The sequence below is a fragment of the Hemiscyllium ocellatum genome, chromosome 23 (assembly GCF_020745735.1).
Source record: "Hemiscyllium ocellatum isolate sHemOce1 chromosome 23, sHemOce1.pat.X.cur, whole genome shotgun sequence".
Classification (NCBI taxonomy): Eukaryota; Metazoa; Chordata; class Chondrichthyes; order Orectolobiformes; family Hemiscylliidae; genus Hemiscyllium; species Hemiscyllium ocellatum.
In genome coordinates this window covers 17,905,323-17,918,385 of record NC_083423.1, presented here as the reverse complement: position 1 = coordinate 17,918,385, position 13,063 = coordinate 17,905,323, and the positions used below count along the sequence as shown (strand labels likewise).

Here is a 13,063-nt window from a genome sequence, read left to right as displayed (position 1 = left end):
GTATTTTGATTTTGATTTTTCTGTTGCACCTGATTCATTTTTTCAATGAGGCATATTTTAATTTTCAACATTGCTTAAGTTATTTTTCTAGCTTTCATTCCCTGTGTTTGCATTTGGAGAGTGAGACAGACCAACTCAAAGACATTCTTCCTGATTGGTCACAAGCACACCAAGGTTATAGGTTTGCAGTGTGGGAAGCATCTTTCTCCATCCCTAATGCTGACTTAGAAGCTATCTAAACTCTTTTGAGAACAAGTTTGATAATGTGTGAATTAATGTGTGACTTAGTTATAAAGAAGGTTTAATTTGCAATCTATGGTTATCATACACCAAAATGCTGAATCTTGCTATCATTTTCATTTGGCTTCTATGTCCAAAACTCCTGTAATCACAATGTATTTGCAATTTTGGAAATGATTTGGAAAACATACCCTGCAAAGACTGCAACAACATTGCATTGGACAGACAGGCAGGAAACTAGTGATAGGATACATGAGCACCAACTCTCCACCAAAAGACATGACCAACTATCATTAGTACGTGCATACACAGGAAAAGGGACATCAGTTTGACTGGGACAATACATCTATTGTGGGGCAGGCCAAGCAAAGACATGCACAGGAATTCCTAGAGGCCTGGCATTCAAACTGGAGTTCCGTTAACAAACATCAATTTGGACCCCATTTACCAACCTCTCGGAAAAAGAACCAGAAGTGATATCACCCACCTCAACAGACTGAGACATGTGAATAGCAAGTGGGACAACACGAGCACTTCATAAGAGGCGCACTGATGATGCTACCTAACATGGTGACACAACATCTGAGAACAAATCTACCAGCTGAGCGAGCAAACTTACAACCTGATCCACAATGTATTCCACATTAAGTCCCCTTTCTTTTCACCTTCGTTGCCTCCCCATTTCTTCCCTACTGGCATTGATTACAAAATTTCTGGCCTTGTTTACAAATCTCTCAATGTCTTAGAATTCCTACAGTGCGGAAACAGGCCCTTCCGCCAAACACATCCACACCAACCATCCGAAGAGTAACCTACCCAGACCCATTCCTGTCTACTACATTTACCCCTGACTAATGCACCTAGCCTATACATCCTGAACATTATGAGCAATTGTGTATGGCCAGTTCATCTAACCTGCACGTCTTTGGATTGTGGGAGGAAACCCGCACAGACACTGGGAGAATGTGCAAACTCCCAAGGGTGGAATTAAACCAGGGTCCCTGGCACTGGAAGGCAGCAGTGCTAACCACTGAACCACCATAAGGTCCTTGAAATTCTACTCTCTGAAATATGCTCCAACCCTCCATGCAAATTTCCCTTTACTCCTCCAAATTTGGTTACCTTTACAACCCTATCCACATCATCTTTAGTTCAAATTGTTTTGTCACTTTGGTCCCTATTCTTATAACATATCCTTAACTACCACTACCTTGCTTCTGTCCTTTTACAATACCTCTTGAAAACATACTTCCTTGACTGTATCTCAGTCTGCAGTTGTTCTTACTTGTGCTAATTTCCAATTAATTATAATCATCAAGTTGCGATACCTTTGCCTTCTATCTTTGACCCCCTGCTATGTAGAAATAAGTGACAAGTTAATTCATAACATGCCTAATGGCCAGATATAGACGCTAAGGAAAGATGAGCTAGAAAAGAAGCTTGAGTGAAGAGGGAAAAGTTAAGCATACTAATCCAAAAGATCCCATGGTTTTGTCTCTTCATATCCTTTTGAGAAAAAACAAAATATTCTTCATATTGATCTAGTAATTCAAAAGCCCTGACTGGAAGTTGGCTGGTCATGTTCCTTCCTATTTTAAAAAGCCACAGCTCATTCCACAATTGTAACTGATGAAAGCACAAAGATGTATTCAGAATTTAAGTTGTATGTTTCAAACAGCAAGCTCCTTCAAGCGCTCAAATCAAAGTTGAATAAACTGTTGATGTTTGATTCTGCTTTTTGCTTGAGGGTTGCAGGCAAGGAATAAAAACCCTGCCCTGCAATTGTTTGATTGGGACAGTTTAAAAGAGTAAATGTGGTCATGGAAATCTCCTGACTACTAGGTACCATCTCCAACTTTGGCGATGTCAGTACTCTTCCATCTTGAATATCGCTTGGAGAAAACAGGATTGCAAGGGCACCAAATGTATTTTGGGTAGGGTATCCTAACCATCCATAACAGTTGCTTGGCACCACTATGACTGACTAAGCTGAAGGACTTAACTGCTAGACTAGTTCTGTAGTGGGTGGTGAAGGATCAAATGAGGGGAAAAACATTTTTGACCTCAGGCTCTCCAATCTGCCATAGATGTATCTGGCCATGGCAGTATCTATCGGAAAGACACCACAGTTCACATTGTGTGTGGTACTACCATTGTGCTAATTTGAGGGATTTCAAATAGATCTAGCCACCCCTGACTAGGTATTCATGAGCTGCTGTGGGCCATCAGCAGCAGCAGAATTGTACAACAATGCAGTCTGCAACTTCATGAACCAGCATATTTCCAATCTATTACTACCGTGAAGCCAACTGATCAACTCTGGTTTAATGAAGAGTGCAGAAAGGTAGGTGAAGAGCAGCATTAGGCTGCTAAAAATTAGGTGTGAACCTATGGGGCTACAACACAAGATTTTGCATGCCAAACAGCATAAGGAGCATGTGATAAACAGCTAAGTGATTCCACAGCCAATAGATAACATCTAAGGTCTGCTGTGCTGCAACTCGCTTCAGGAGGTGGTTCTTCAATAATGGGGGAAACCCTGTACATTAATGTAAAAGATAAGCCTGTAGTACTGTATTTGCAACAATCTCAAGCCAGAAAGGCTGAGCAGATTGATCCATCTCAGCCTCTTTCAGAGGCTTCAAGCTTCACAAATGCTAGTTTTATTCCCACATGATATAAAGCAATAGTTGAAGGCACATGTTACTGCAAAATCAGTGGGCTCTGACAATATTCCACCAGTACCACAAGATAGGTAAAAACAATGACTGCAGATGCTGGAAACCAGATTCTGGATTAGTGGTGCTGGAAGAGCACAGCAGTTCAGGCAGCATCCAAGGAGCAGTAAAATCGACGTTTTGGGCAAAAGCCGATCTTCTTTTCCACCTATCCACTCCACCCTCCTCCCTGACCTATCACCTTCATCCCCTCCCCCACTCACCTATTGTACTCTATGCTACTTTCTCCCCACCCCCACCCTCCTCTAGCTTATCCCTCCATCCTTCAGGCTCTCTGCCTTTATTCCTGATGAAGGGCTTTTGCCCAAAATGTCGATTTTACGGCTCCTCGGATGCTGACTGAACTGCTGTGCTCTTCCAGCACCATTAATCCAGTACCACAAGATATATGCTACAGAAATTGCTGCATCTTTAGTGAAGCTATTCCAGTAGAACCATAACTTGCATTAACTTGAAAATGTGGGAAATTACGCAGTCTAAGTACTACCCTGTATACAGAAAAGTGAGGATAAATCCAATCCAGCCAATTACTGCCCCATCAGTCTACTGTTGATCATTAGTAAAGTGATACGAAGAGTCCTCAATAATGCAATCAAACAGCACTTCCTGAGCAATAACTTAAGTGCTGGAGAAACACAATAGATATGACCGCATCTGATGAGAGAAAAACTGAGTTCACATTTCAAATCCAGTCTCCATTTGTTGACCCTTCAGTAGTCCATGACCAACTGCAGCAAGAACTGGATAATATCCATATTTGGGCTGAAAAGTGTCAACTAACATTCATGCCCACAAGTGCCAGGCAATGATTATTTCTAACAAGAGAGAATCTAACCATTGCCCCTATTAGATTTAATGACATTGTTGTGGCTGAACCTATCAATATAGAACAGAGTAGTACAACATAGTACAGGCCCTTCAGCCCTTTATGTTATGCCGACCATTTATCCTACTCTAAAATCAAACTAACTCACATACCATACGTTTTACTATCATCCATGTGCCTATCCAAGAGTTGTTTAAATGTCTTTAATGTATCTGACTCTCCTACCACTTCTGGCAATGCATTCCACGCACCTATCACTCTGTGTGAAGAACCGACCTCTGATATCTCACCTAAACCTTCCTCCAACTGCCCTAAAGTTATGCCCCCTCATGATAGCCATCTGTGCCCTGGGAAAAAGTCTCTGGCTATCCACTCTATCTATGCCACATATCATTTGTACACCTCTATCAAGTCACCTCTCATCCTTCTTCACTCCCCCTGAGAAAAGCTCTAGCTCCCTCAACCTTTCCTCATACGACCTCTCCTCCAGTCAAGGCTGCATCTTGGTAAATCTCCTCTACACCTTCTCTGAACCATCCACATCCTTCCTATAATGAGGCATCTGTCCTGTGGGTTATCATTGGCCAGAAACTGAATTGGACCAGTCATGTAAATACTGCGGTTAGAAAAGCAGGATAGAGGTTCAGAATTGCAGCAAGAAGCTCATCTCCCGACTCCCCAGAGTCCATCCACCATTTACAAGGCACTCTACAAAGCACAAGTCAGGAAAGTGACGGAATACTCCCCACTTATCTAAACGTTGCACTTTCAACAACACTCGAAGTTTTACAACATCCAGGATAAAGCAACATGGTTGATTGGCACTACATTCTTAAATATTCACCCTGATACAATGATATACAGTAGTGACAGAATGTACCATCTACAAGTTGCACTTCCTTAAAGCTTTTTAGAAAGTATCTTCTAAACCTACAGCTAACAATAAGGACAAAGGCAGCAGGTACATAGTAGAACACCTCCTGCAAGTTCCTTTCCAAGCCAGTCAACATCCTGACTTGGAAATTTATCACTGTTTCTTCAGTGCCATCAGGTGAAAATCCTAGAATTCCTTCTCCAACAGCATTGTGGGGTTATTAACCACTGCAGTGGTTCAAGAACACAGTTCACTGTCACCTTCTCAAAGGCAATAATTAAGCCACATTCCCTGAATGAATAAAAACAAATCTGATCTATGACATTTATGAGCGAAGATCTGAAATGAACCCAAAATTACATACTGAATTAACTTATTTATATCAAAACAGAATATAACTGCCCTCAGCATCTCTAAATTTTGGAGAGTTAAAGGCTGTCTGGTTGGAGAGGATGGGGATAATTGCTTGGGCTGTCCTGCTGAAGTGTTTGGATTGAAATGTTGTTTGACTCCTGTCTCCTCAGAAACTGCTCACACCCGAGTATTCTCAACATTTCTGTCTTCATTTTCCAATTTTTAACAGATGCAGTTTTATTCAAGAAAGGTGTGAATGTTAGTGAAAGCAGGACTAAGCTTGGCCATGATGTTTACAATTGAACATTCAGGGGCAGCACGGTGGCACAGTGGTTAGCACTGCTGCCTCACAGCGCCAGAGACCTGGGTTCAATTCCTGCCTCAGGCAACTGTCTGTATGGAATTTGCACATTCTCCCCCTGTCTGTGCGGTGCACCGGTTAGGTGAATTGGCCATGCGAAATGTGCAGGTTAGGTGAATTGGCCATGCGAAATGTGCAGGTTAGGTGAATTGGCCATGCGAAATTGCCCATAGTGTTAGGTAAAAGGGGTAAATGTAGGGGAATGGGTCTCGGTGGGTTGCTCTTCGGAGGGTCGGTGTGGACTTGTTGGGCCGAAGGGCCTGTTTCCACACTGTAAGTAAGTAATAGCTTATTGTTACATGAGGAAGTGCAACTTTCTGTAGGTAAGCACTTGCCACTGCCCCTGTGTTTCAAATGGATCATAATATTCCTAATGACAGAAAAACAATGTACTTTGTTTGGCTAAACATTTCCTACAGAGATGACAACAACAAGCACAAAAGGAATCAAACAGTTACTTTTGAGCTGTGTGTGCAAATCCCAGAGTATGTCTGGCATTGTCGATAACTGGAGCGAGAAGTCCAGACTGAACACCCACGGTCAGAATTGATGGCCAAGAAAAATACATTGTTAATGTTCACAAACAGATTGAGCATCAACCTGCAAATCCTTTAAAAACATACCAGTTGTAGGTTGCAAGAGCAAAAGTGATCCCTAGTGCTATGTGAGAAAGAATATTGCATCTTCTACCATTACTATCAATAGTTCCAGGACACAACATGTGCAGAAATGCATATTTCCACAGCAATTTGCAAGCCCTCAATGAACCATTAACATGTCACCATCATTGCACTAATCCTGAAGTTGTAAAATCATAAGGAATGTAGACAATAGTAGGAAGAAGTTTTACATAAGAAGAATTGAAAACAAGAGGATACTAATAGAAGATATTTGCTAAAAGAATCAACAGTGAAATGATTTTTTTTCATTTTCCCATGAAGCAGTATGAAAGAAGGCTGGAGGCAGATTCAAGTGTAATTCTCAAAAGGAAATTGGAGAAGAAACTGAAGGGGAAACATACAGAGTTGGAGACTAGGATTGGCTAAACCAAAAGCAAACTACTGGGGTTACTGGTAACCTGAAATTAAAACAGAAGTGCTGGGGACACTCCGCAAGGGTGGTAGTATCAGCAGAGAAATAGAGTTAACATTTTGAGTCTGTTGCGACTCTTCATCTGAACTGAAGTTCAATTAACTCTTTCTCTTTCCACGGATGCTGACAGCTCTGCTGCGTTTCCCCAGCATTTTCTTTTTTACTTCAGATTTCCAGCATCCACAGTATTCTACTTTTTTTTAATTCATATCTGTGCATCAGATCAGCTTCATGAAAGTCCACAGTACAGAAAAAGGCCCTTCAGCCAATCAAGTCTGTCCTGGTCAAAAACAACCATCAAACTTGGGAGTACTTGTACATGAAGCACGGAAAGCTAGTACACAGACCTAGCAGGTAATCCAGAAGGCTAGTGGAATGTTGGCCCTTGTTTTGAAGTAGTTAGAGTCATAGAGTCATACAGCACGGAATCAGACCCTTCAGTCCACACCAATCAGATGTTCCAATCTGATGTAGTCACATTTGTCAGCATTTGGCCCATATCCCTCTAAATGCTTCCACCTCATATAGGAGAAAGTGAGGACTGATGAAGGGTTTATGCCCAAAACATTGATTCTCCTGCTCTTTGGATGCTGCCTGAGCTGCTGTGCTTTTCCAGCACCACACTCTCAACGCTGTTTCTTCCTCATATACCCATCCAGATGCCTTTTAAATGTTGTAATTGTATCTGCCTCCACCACTTCCTTTAGTAATTCATTCCATACACGTATCACTGAGTACATGAAAAAGGACTCATGTACATCCTTTTTAAATCTTTCCCCTCTCACCTTAAACCTATGTCCTCTTGCTTTGGATTCTCCTTCCCTAGGAAAAAAACTTTGGCTATTCACCCTATCCATGCCCCTTATGATTTTATAAAACTATATTAGGTCAGCCCTCAGTCTCCAATACTCCAGAGGAAAAATGTCCCAGCCTATTCAATGTCTCCCTGTAGCTCAAACCCTCCAGTCCTGGCAGCATCCTTGTATATCTTTTCTGCACTCTCTCAAATTTAACAACATCCTTCCTATAGAAGGATGACCAGAATTGTATGTAATGTTCCAAAACAGGCCTCATCAGAATTAAAGTTAAGGTGGGTTCTCTTTTGTGGAGGGGTAGCAGAAGCTCAGGTGATTCTCCTTGGAGCTGAAAAGGCTAAGTAGTGATTTAGTTCAGGTACAGATTTGTTTCCAGAATAATTAATTTACAGAGAGATATTATTAACATTATCACAATTTTTAGTAACCACTTTCGGGTAATTGGCAAATAATGCAGGGTGAAAATGTGAAGATTATTTCACTCAGTAAGTTCTGAGCATCTGGAAGAGGCTGAACGGCAGCTGGATGCAGATCAAGCAGTTATTCTCAAAAACGATTTGGAATTTAGCTTTTTAAATAAAGACTTAGAGGGCTATGGGCAAATGGTAGGGGATTTGGAACAGATTTGCAGAAAGTGGAGTCGCAGGTAGATAGGATTGTGAAGAAGGTGTTTGGTATGCTTTCCTTTATTGGTCAGAGCATCAGGCATAGGAGTTGGGAGGTCATGTTGCAGCTGTACAGTATGTTGGTTAGGCCACTTTTGGAATATTGTGTGCAATTCTCGTTTCCCTCCTATCGGAAGGCTATTGTGAAACTTGAAAAAGTTCAGAAAAGATTAACAAAGATGTTGCCAGGGTTGGAGGGTTTAAGCTATAGGGAGAGGCTGAAAAGGTGTGGGCTGTTTTCCCTGGAGTGTCAGAAGCTGAGAGGTGACTTTATAGAGGTTTATAAAATCATAAAGGGCATGGATAGAGTGAATAGACAAGGTCTTTTCCTTTGGGTGGGGGGAAATCCAAAACTACAGGGCATAGGTTTAGGGTGAGAGCGGAAAGATTTAAAAGGGACCTAAGGGGAAATTTTAACGCAGAGGGTGGTGCATATATGGAATAAGCTGCCAGAGCAAATGGTGGAGACTGGTACAATTACAAGATTTAAATGAATGAGTATCGGAATAGGAAGGGTTTAGTGGGTTATGGGCCAAGTGCTGGCAAATGGGACTAGGTTAGGATATCTGGTCGGCATGGATAAGTTGGACCAAAGGGTCTGTTTCCATGCTGTACATCTTTATGCTTCTCTATAATGTCCTGTACAGCTGCAATATGACATCTCAACTCCTTTACTCAATGTTATAAACAATGAATGCTAGCATGTCAAACACTTTCTTCATCACCTTCTCTACCTGCAACTCCACTTTCAAGGAACTATGTACTACTGTTCTCTTTGCTAGGCAGTATTCCCCAAGGCCCTGCCATTACCTGTCCTCCCGTCCCTGTCCTCCTTGGCCTTACCAAAATGCAACATCTCACATTTATTTACATTAAACTCCATAGGCCAATTCTTGGCCCATTCAAGGAAGAGCTTTAGCTTGAAATGTCGACTCTCCTGCTCCTCAGATGCTGCCTGACCAGCTGTGTTTTTCCAGCGCCATAACTTTTGACTCTGATCTCCAGCATCTGCAGTGCTCACTTACTCCATGAGGAACGTAGGATCAGCCATAATCTTATTGAATGGTGTAGCAGGCTCAAGGGGCCAAACAGCCGACTCTAGTCCCTAATTCTTGTAACTACACTAAGCCTACTTACCAGCGCTTGACCCATAGCCTTGACTGTCTTGGCATCACAAATCCAATGTGACTACTGGGAAGAAGTAGGATGCTAATTGTTCATTCTCTTTCTCCGACCACAGACGAGGCCAGATCCTCTCAGTTCTGTTAACAGTGGGGATGAGTGAAGTTGCTCTTGCAGAGAGCTGGCACGGTCAGGGAGGGCCGAATGGTCACCTCGTGTTCGGGAGGGAGGAGTCCTGCGGCCGCGCGACGTCGCGGATTGACGTCACGTTTTTCCAATCACAGGGCGAGTCTGCCGGCGGGCCCCGCCTCCAGAACAGCTGGGCCCAATGAAGAGCGAGTGGGCGGGGTCTGGAACGCCGGCGCTTGGTTACAGAATGTAACAGAGTTCGGTCCGCGTGAGGATGGAGGCAGCGGGCGGGAGCTCAGCACCGCGTCTTAAGGAGCTTTGCCGACATCAGCGGAGAGAATCGGAGGTGAGCATCAGTTTCGGCCGTGGTCCCACAGATAGACAACAGCAGGTGACAGTGTCTAATAATAACCGAGCGGTATTGGAGGGAGAGGGGAATGTCAGAGGCAGCCAGTCAGTGAGGGGGGAGAGCAGGTGCCGCTACTTCCCGGTCAGTCCCTCGGATCCTGCTCCGCACGCCAACTGGAGCAAGTGGCACTCGGCGATGGTAATAAGCGAGACCTCCAGTCCCGAAGTGACCCATAAAACTAGTCAGCGAGCTGCTGAAGTTTTCTGTTCAACAACAAAACCAGGTTGGGCCAACTTTTCAAAACTCTCTACCAAGAAGGGCAGCACGCAGCGCTTTCACAAGCAACCGTCCAATAAATACTCTACAGGACTTTTGAAGTGTCAACGAAGTGTGAAGGGACGTTAACTCTGCTTTCTTGCCACGGAGGCTGCCAGACCTGCTGAGGTTTTCCAGTAATTTCCGTTTTTGCTTCTTTTTCTCTCTCCTGTTTCCCTTTTCTGTTTGTCCAACTCTCTCACAACGGGGTTGAAAGAGTGGTGTGTCTCGCACTCTTCTGCCTACCTTGTCCCCACGAATTCTCCCACTATTTTCTCCCTCCTATGTATTGCCTTTTTTCATCTTGTTTTCCACTCCTCATTTCTCTTCACATTTTCCATCTCTGTCCCAATTCGATGGGAAGCTGTTACTTGTTATCATCACAGTGAGCATCATTGTGCAGGAGAAAGATGAGGTGTTGCTTGATAGAAACATATTATCTGATATGTTTGGGTGAATATGGGTACCAGTTTGTATCTCTCGAGCCATGTCATATTCAGTTGACATCTCTGCTGTGTGCCAGTCTGAAATGATCTACCATTTCATGGAATGATTGTATATTGGAGTACGTGCTTTTAAAGGGCATGATCTCTGGATGGATTGCTTCACTGTGTTTACTCTAGAGGATACCTGTGGTGAGTGAATGTTTGCATTTGCAAGAGTCGCATTATTGTCACTTCTGATTTGCCCCTTTAAAGGGGATTAGGGGCTGCTAGGAAGTGGACAACAAGCATCTACCTGTGTTGCCATGAAGATTGTAGTATGGTTCTTGGAATTGGAAGGTCAACTTCCTGAAGAAAATAAAGTTGACATTGTGCTTATTTCCCAACTCATTGTCAGCCCTTAAAATCTGTGCCTCAGTGCAGTGTGCTCATGTCATTGCTTAAATGCCATAGGAACGGGAGGTCACATAGTTGGAGTCTTTGTTTTGCCATTTAACTAGATCAAGGATTATCTTTATCTCATTCTCATTACTCACCAATGTTCCATAATCCTTAATACCCTCATCCAACAAAAATCTATTGATCTAGCTTATTCTCCATGGTACTACCAGTCTCTGAAATGATACCTGCTGAGGGATCTTGGCATCATTGCATGGTGAAATGTCACTTTGGGTGGTGGTTAATTTCTGGCAGCTTTTAAATTTCAATTGACATGAAATTGATAAACAAGAAAAGCAGGCTATGTAATGTAGCTGATTTGATTCACTCCATGTGATATCAAGAAATGGTTAGAGGCACTGGATACTGCAAAGGCTGTGGATCCTGACAACATTCCAGCAATATTATTGAGGACTTGTCCTCCAGAATTGCTGCTTCACTAGCCAAGAAGTTCCTGTACAGTTACAACACTGGCTACTATCTGACAATGTGAAAAAGTTCCCAGGTATGTCCTGTACATAAAAAAGCAATTACTACCTGTCAAATTACTCTGTATCATGAGTGAAGTGATTAAAGGTGTCTTCACCCATGCTATCAAGCAGCACCTGTTAGCAATAACCTGCTCAGTGATGCCCAGTTTGGTTCTGCCAGGGCCACTCAGCTCCTGACCCCATTACAACCTAGGTTCAGACATGGACAAAAGAGCTGAATTCCAGAGGGGAAATGAGAGTGACAGCCCTTGACATTAAAGCTGCTTTCGATAGTGTGGCATCCAGGAGCCCAAGTAAAACTGGATGGGTAGTAGGGGCAAACTTGCTGCTGGTTGGAATCATACCTGGCACATAGGAAGATAGTTGCAGTTGTCGGAGCTTGGTCATTTCGGCTCTAGGACACCTCTGCAGGAGTTCCTTGGGATAATGTCCTATGCCCAACCTTCTTCACTGTTTCATCAATGACCTTTCCTCCATTATGAGGTCGGAAGTGGGGATGTTCACCGATGATAGTACAATGTTCAGCACGATTGTGACTCCTCAGATACTGAACAATGTTGCACTTGTTTCAAATGCAATATGATCCGGATAATATCCAGACTTGGGCTGACAAGTGGCATGTAATATTTGTGCTACACAAATGCCAGACAATGACCATCTCCAATAAGAAATCATTTGACCAACATCCCTTGACATTCAGTGGTATTTCTATCGCTAAATCCCCCACTACCAACATCCTGGGGGTTAATATTGAACAGAAACTCAACTGGACTCACCACAAATACAGTGGCTCCAAAAGCAGATTCAGTGTGGTGAGTAATTCCCCTCCTGACTCTCCAAAGTGTGTCCATCATCTCGAAGGCACAAGTCAGTAGTGTGATGGAATACTTCCCAGTTGCCTGGAATGGATGCAGCTCCAACAACATTCAAGAAGCTTGACTCCATCCAGGCCAAAGCAGCCCGCTTGACTGGTATCATCTCCACTAATGCTCAGTAACAGCAGTGTGTACTATCCACAAGATGCACTGCAGAAATTCATGAAAGATCCTTAGACTGTACCTTCCAAACCCATGATCACTTCCAACTCAAACAAAAAGGGCAGCAGATACATGAGAACACCTGCCAGTTCCCCTCCAAACCTCTCCCCATCCTGACTTGGAAATATATCGCTGTACCTTCACTGTCACTGGGTCAAATCCTGGAATTCTCTTCCTTGGGATATTTTGGGTTAACCACGTGTACAGCATGTGGACTGCAGCAGTTCAAACAGGCAGCACACCACCACTTTCTCAAGGGCAACTCAGGATGGGCGATAAATGATGGCCAGACAGCAACAGCAACATCCCAAAGTGAATAACAGAAAACATCAAGGTTAGATAGATGATCTGCAGTCGTCCTTGACTTGCATACTTGAGGCTCAGGAAGGAATTTTCCAGAGCCTTCCTCTAGAAATATCAAAGACTTATTAGAATGAATCATACATAATCAGGTTACTGGTATGTTTCAAGAGTTCCTCCTGTGCAGATCCCAGAACGGGGGAGATGAGGTGGAGGAGGGGGAGCAGGGGGGCAAATGGGCTTGAGGGACTAAATTGTTTCTACTTTCAGTCCTTCCCTCCCTGAATTAAAATTGTGTCAAATGCATTGGTTGATACTTTAAAGCCGTAAGGTGTGGTGGTGACATTAGGATTGAAACCAACAGAAATGCTCCTCTTTCCAATTTTTAGGGTTCATTGGATCTCCCCAACCTAGAATTTGAATATGGAGATTCCGACAGCATTGTTGCAGAACTGTCAGGTGAGATGACTTGTC

At 43.2% G+C, this 13,063-nt stretch overlaps 1 protein-coding gene across 1 annotated transcript in view; it reads left to right on the top strand.

Annotated features, from left to right (window-relative positions):
• Positions 1-9,490: 9,490 nt before the first annotated feature.
• Positions 9,491-13,063, top strand: part of LOC132826576 (striatin-interacting protein 2-like) — a 40,904-nt gene continuing 37,331 nt past the window's right edge. The window contains exons 1-2 of the mRNA XM_060842533.1: positions 9,491-9,562; positions 12,979-13,048. Coding sequence (XP_060698516.1) covers positions 9,491-9,562; positions 12,979-13,048 — 142 coding nt within the window. The remainder of the gene's footprint in view (positions 9,563-12,978; positions 13,049-13,063) is intronic.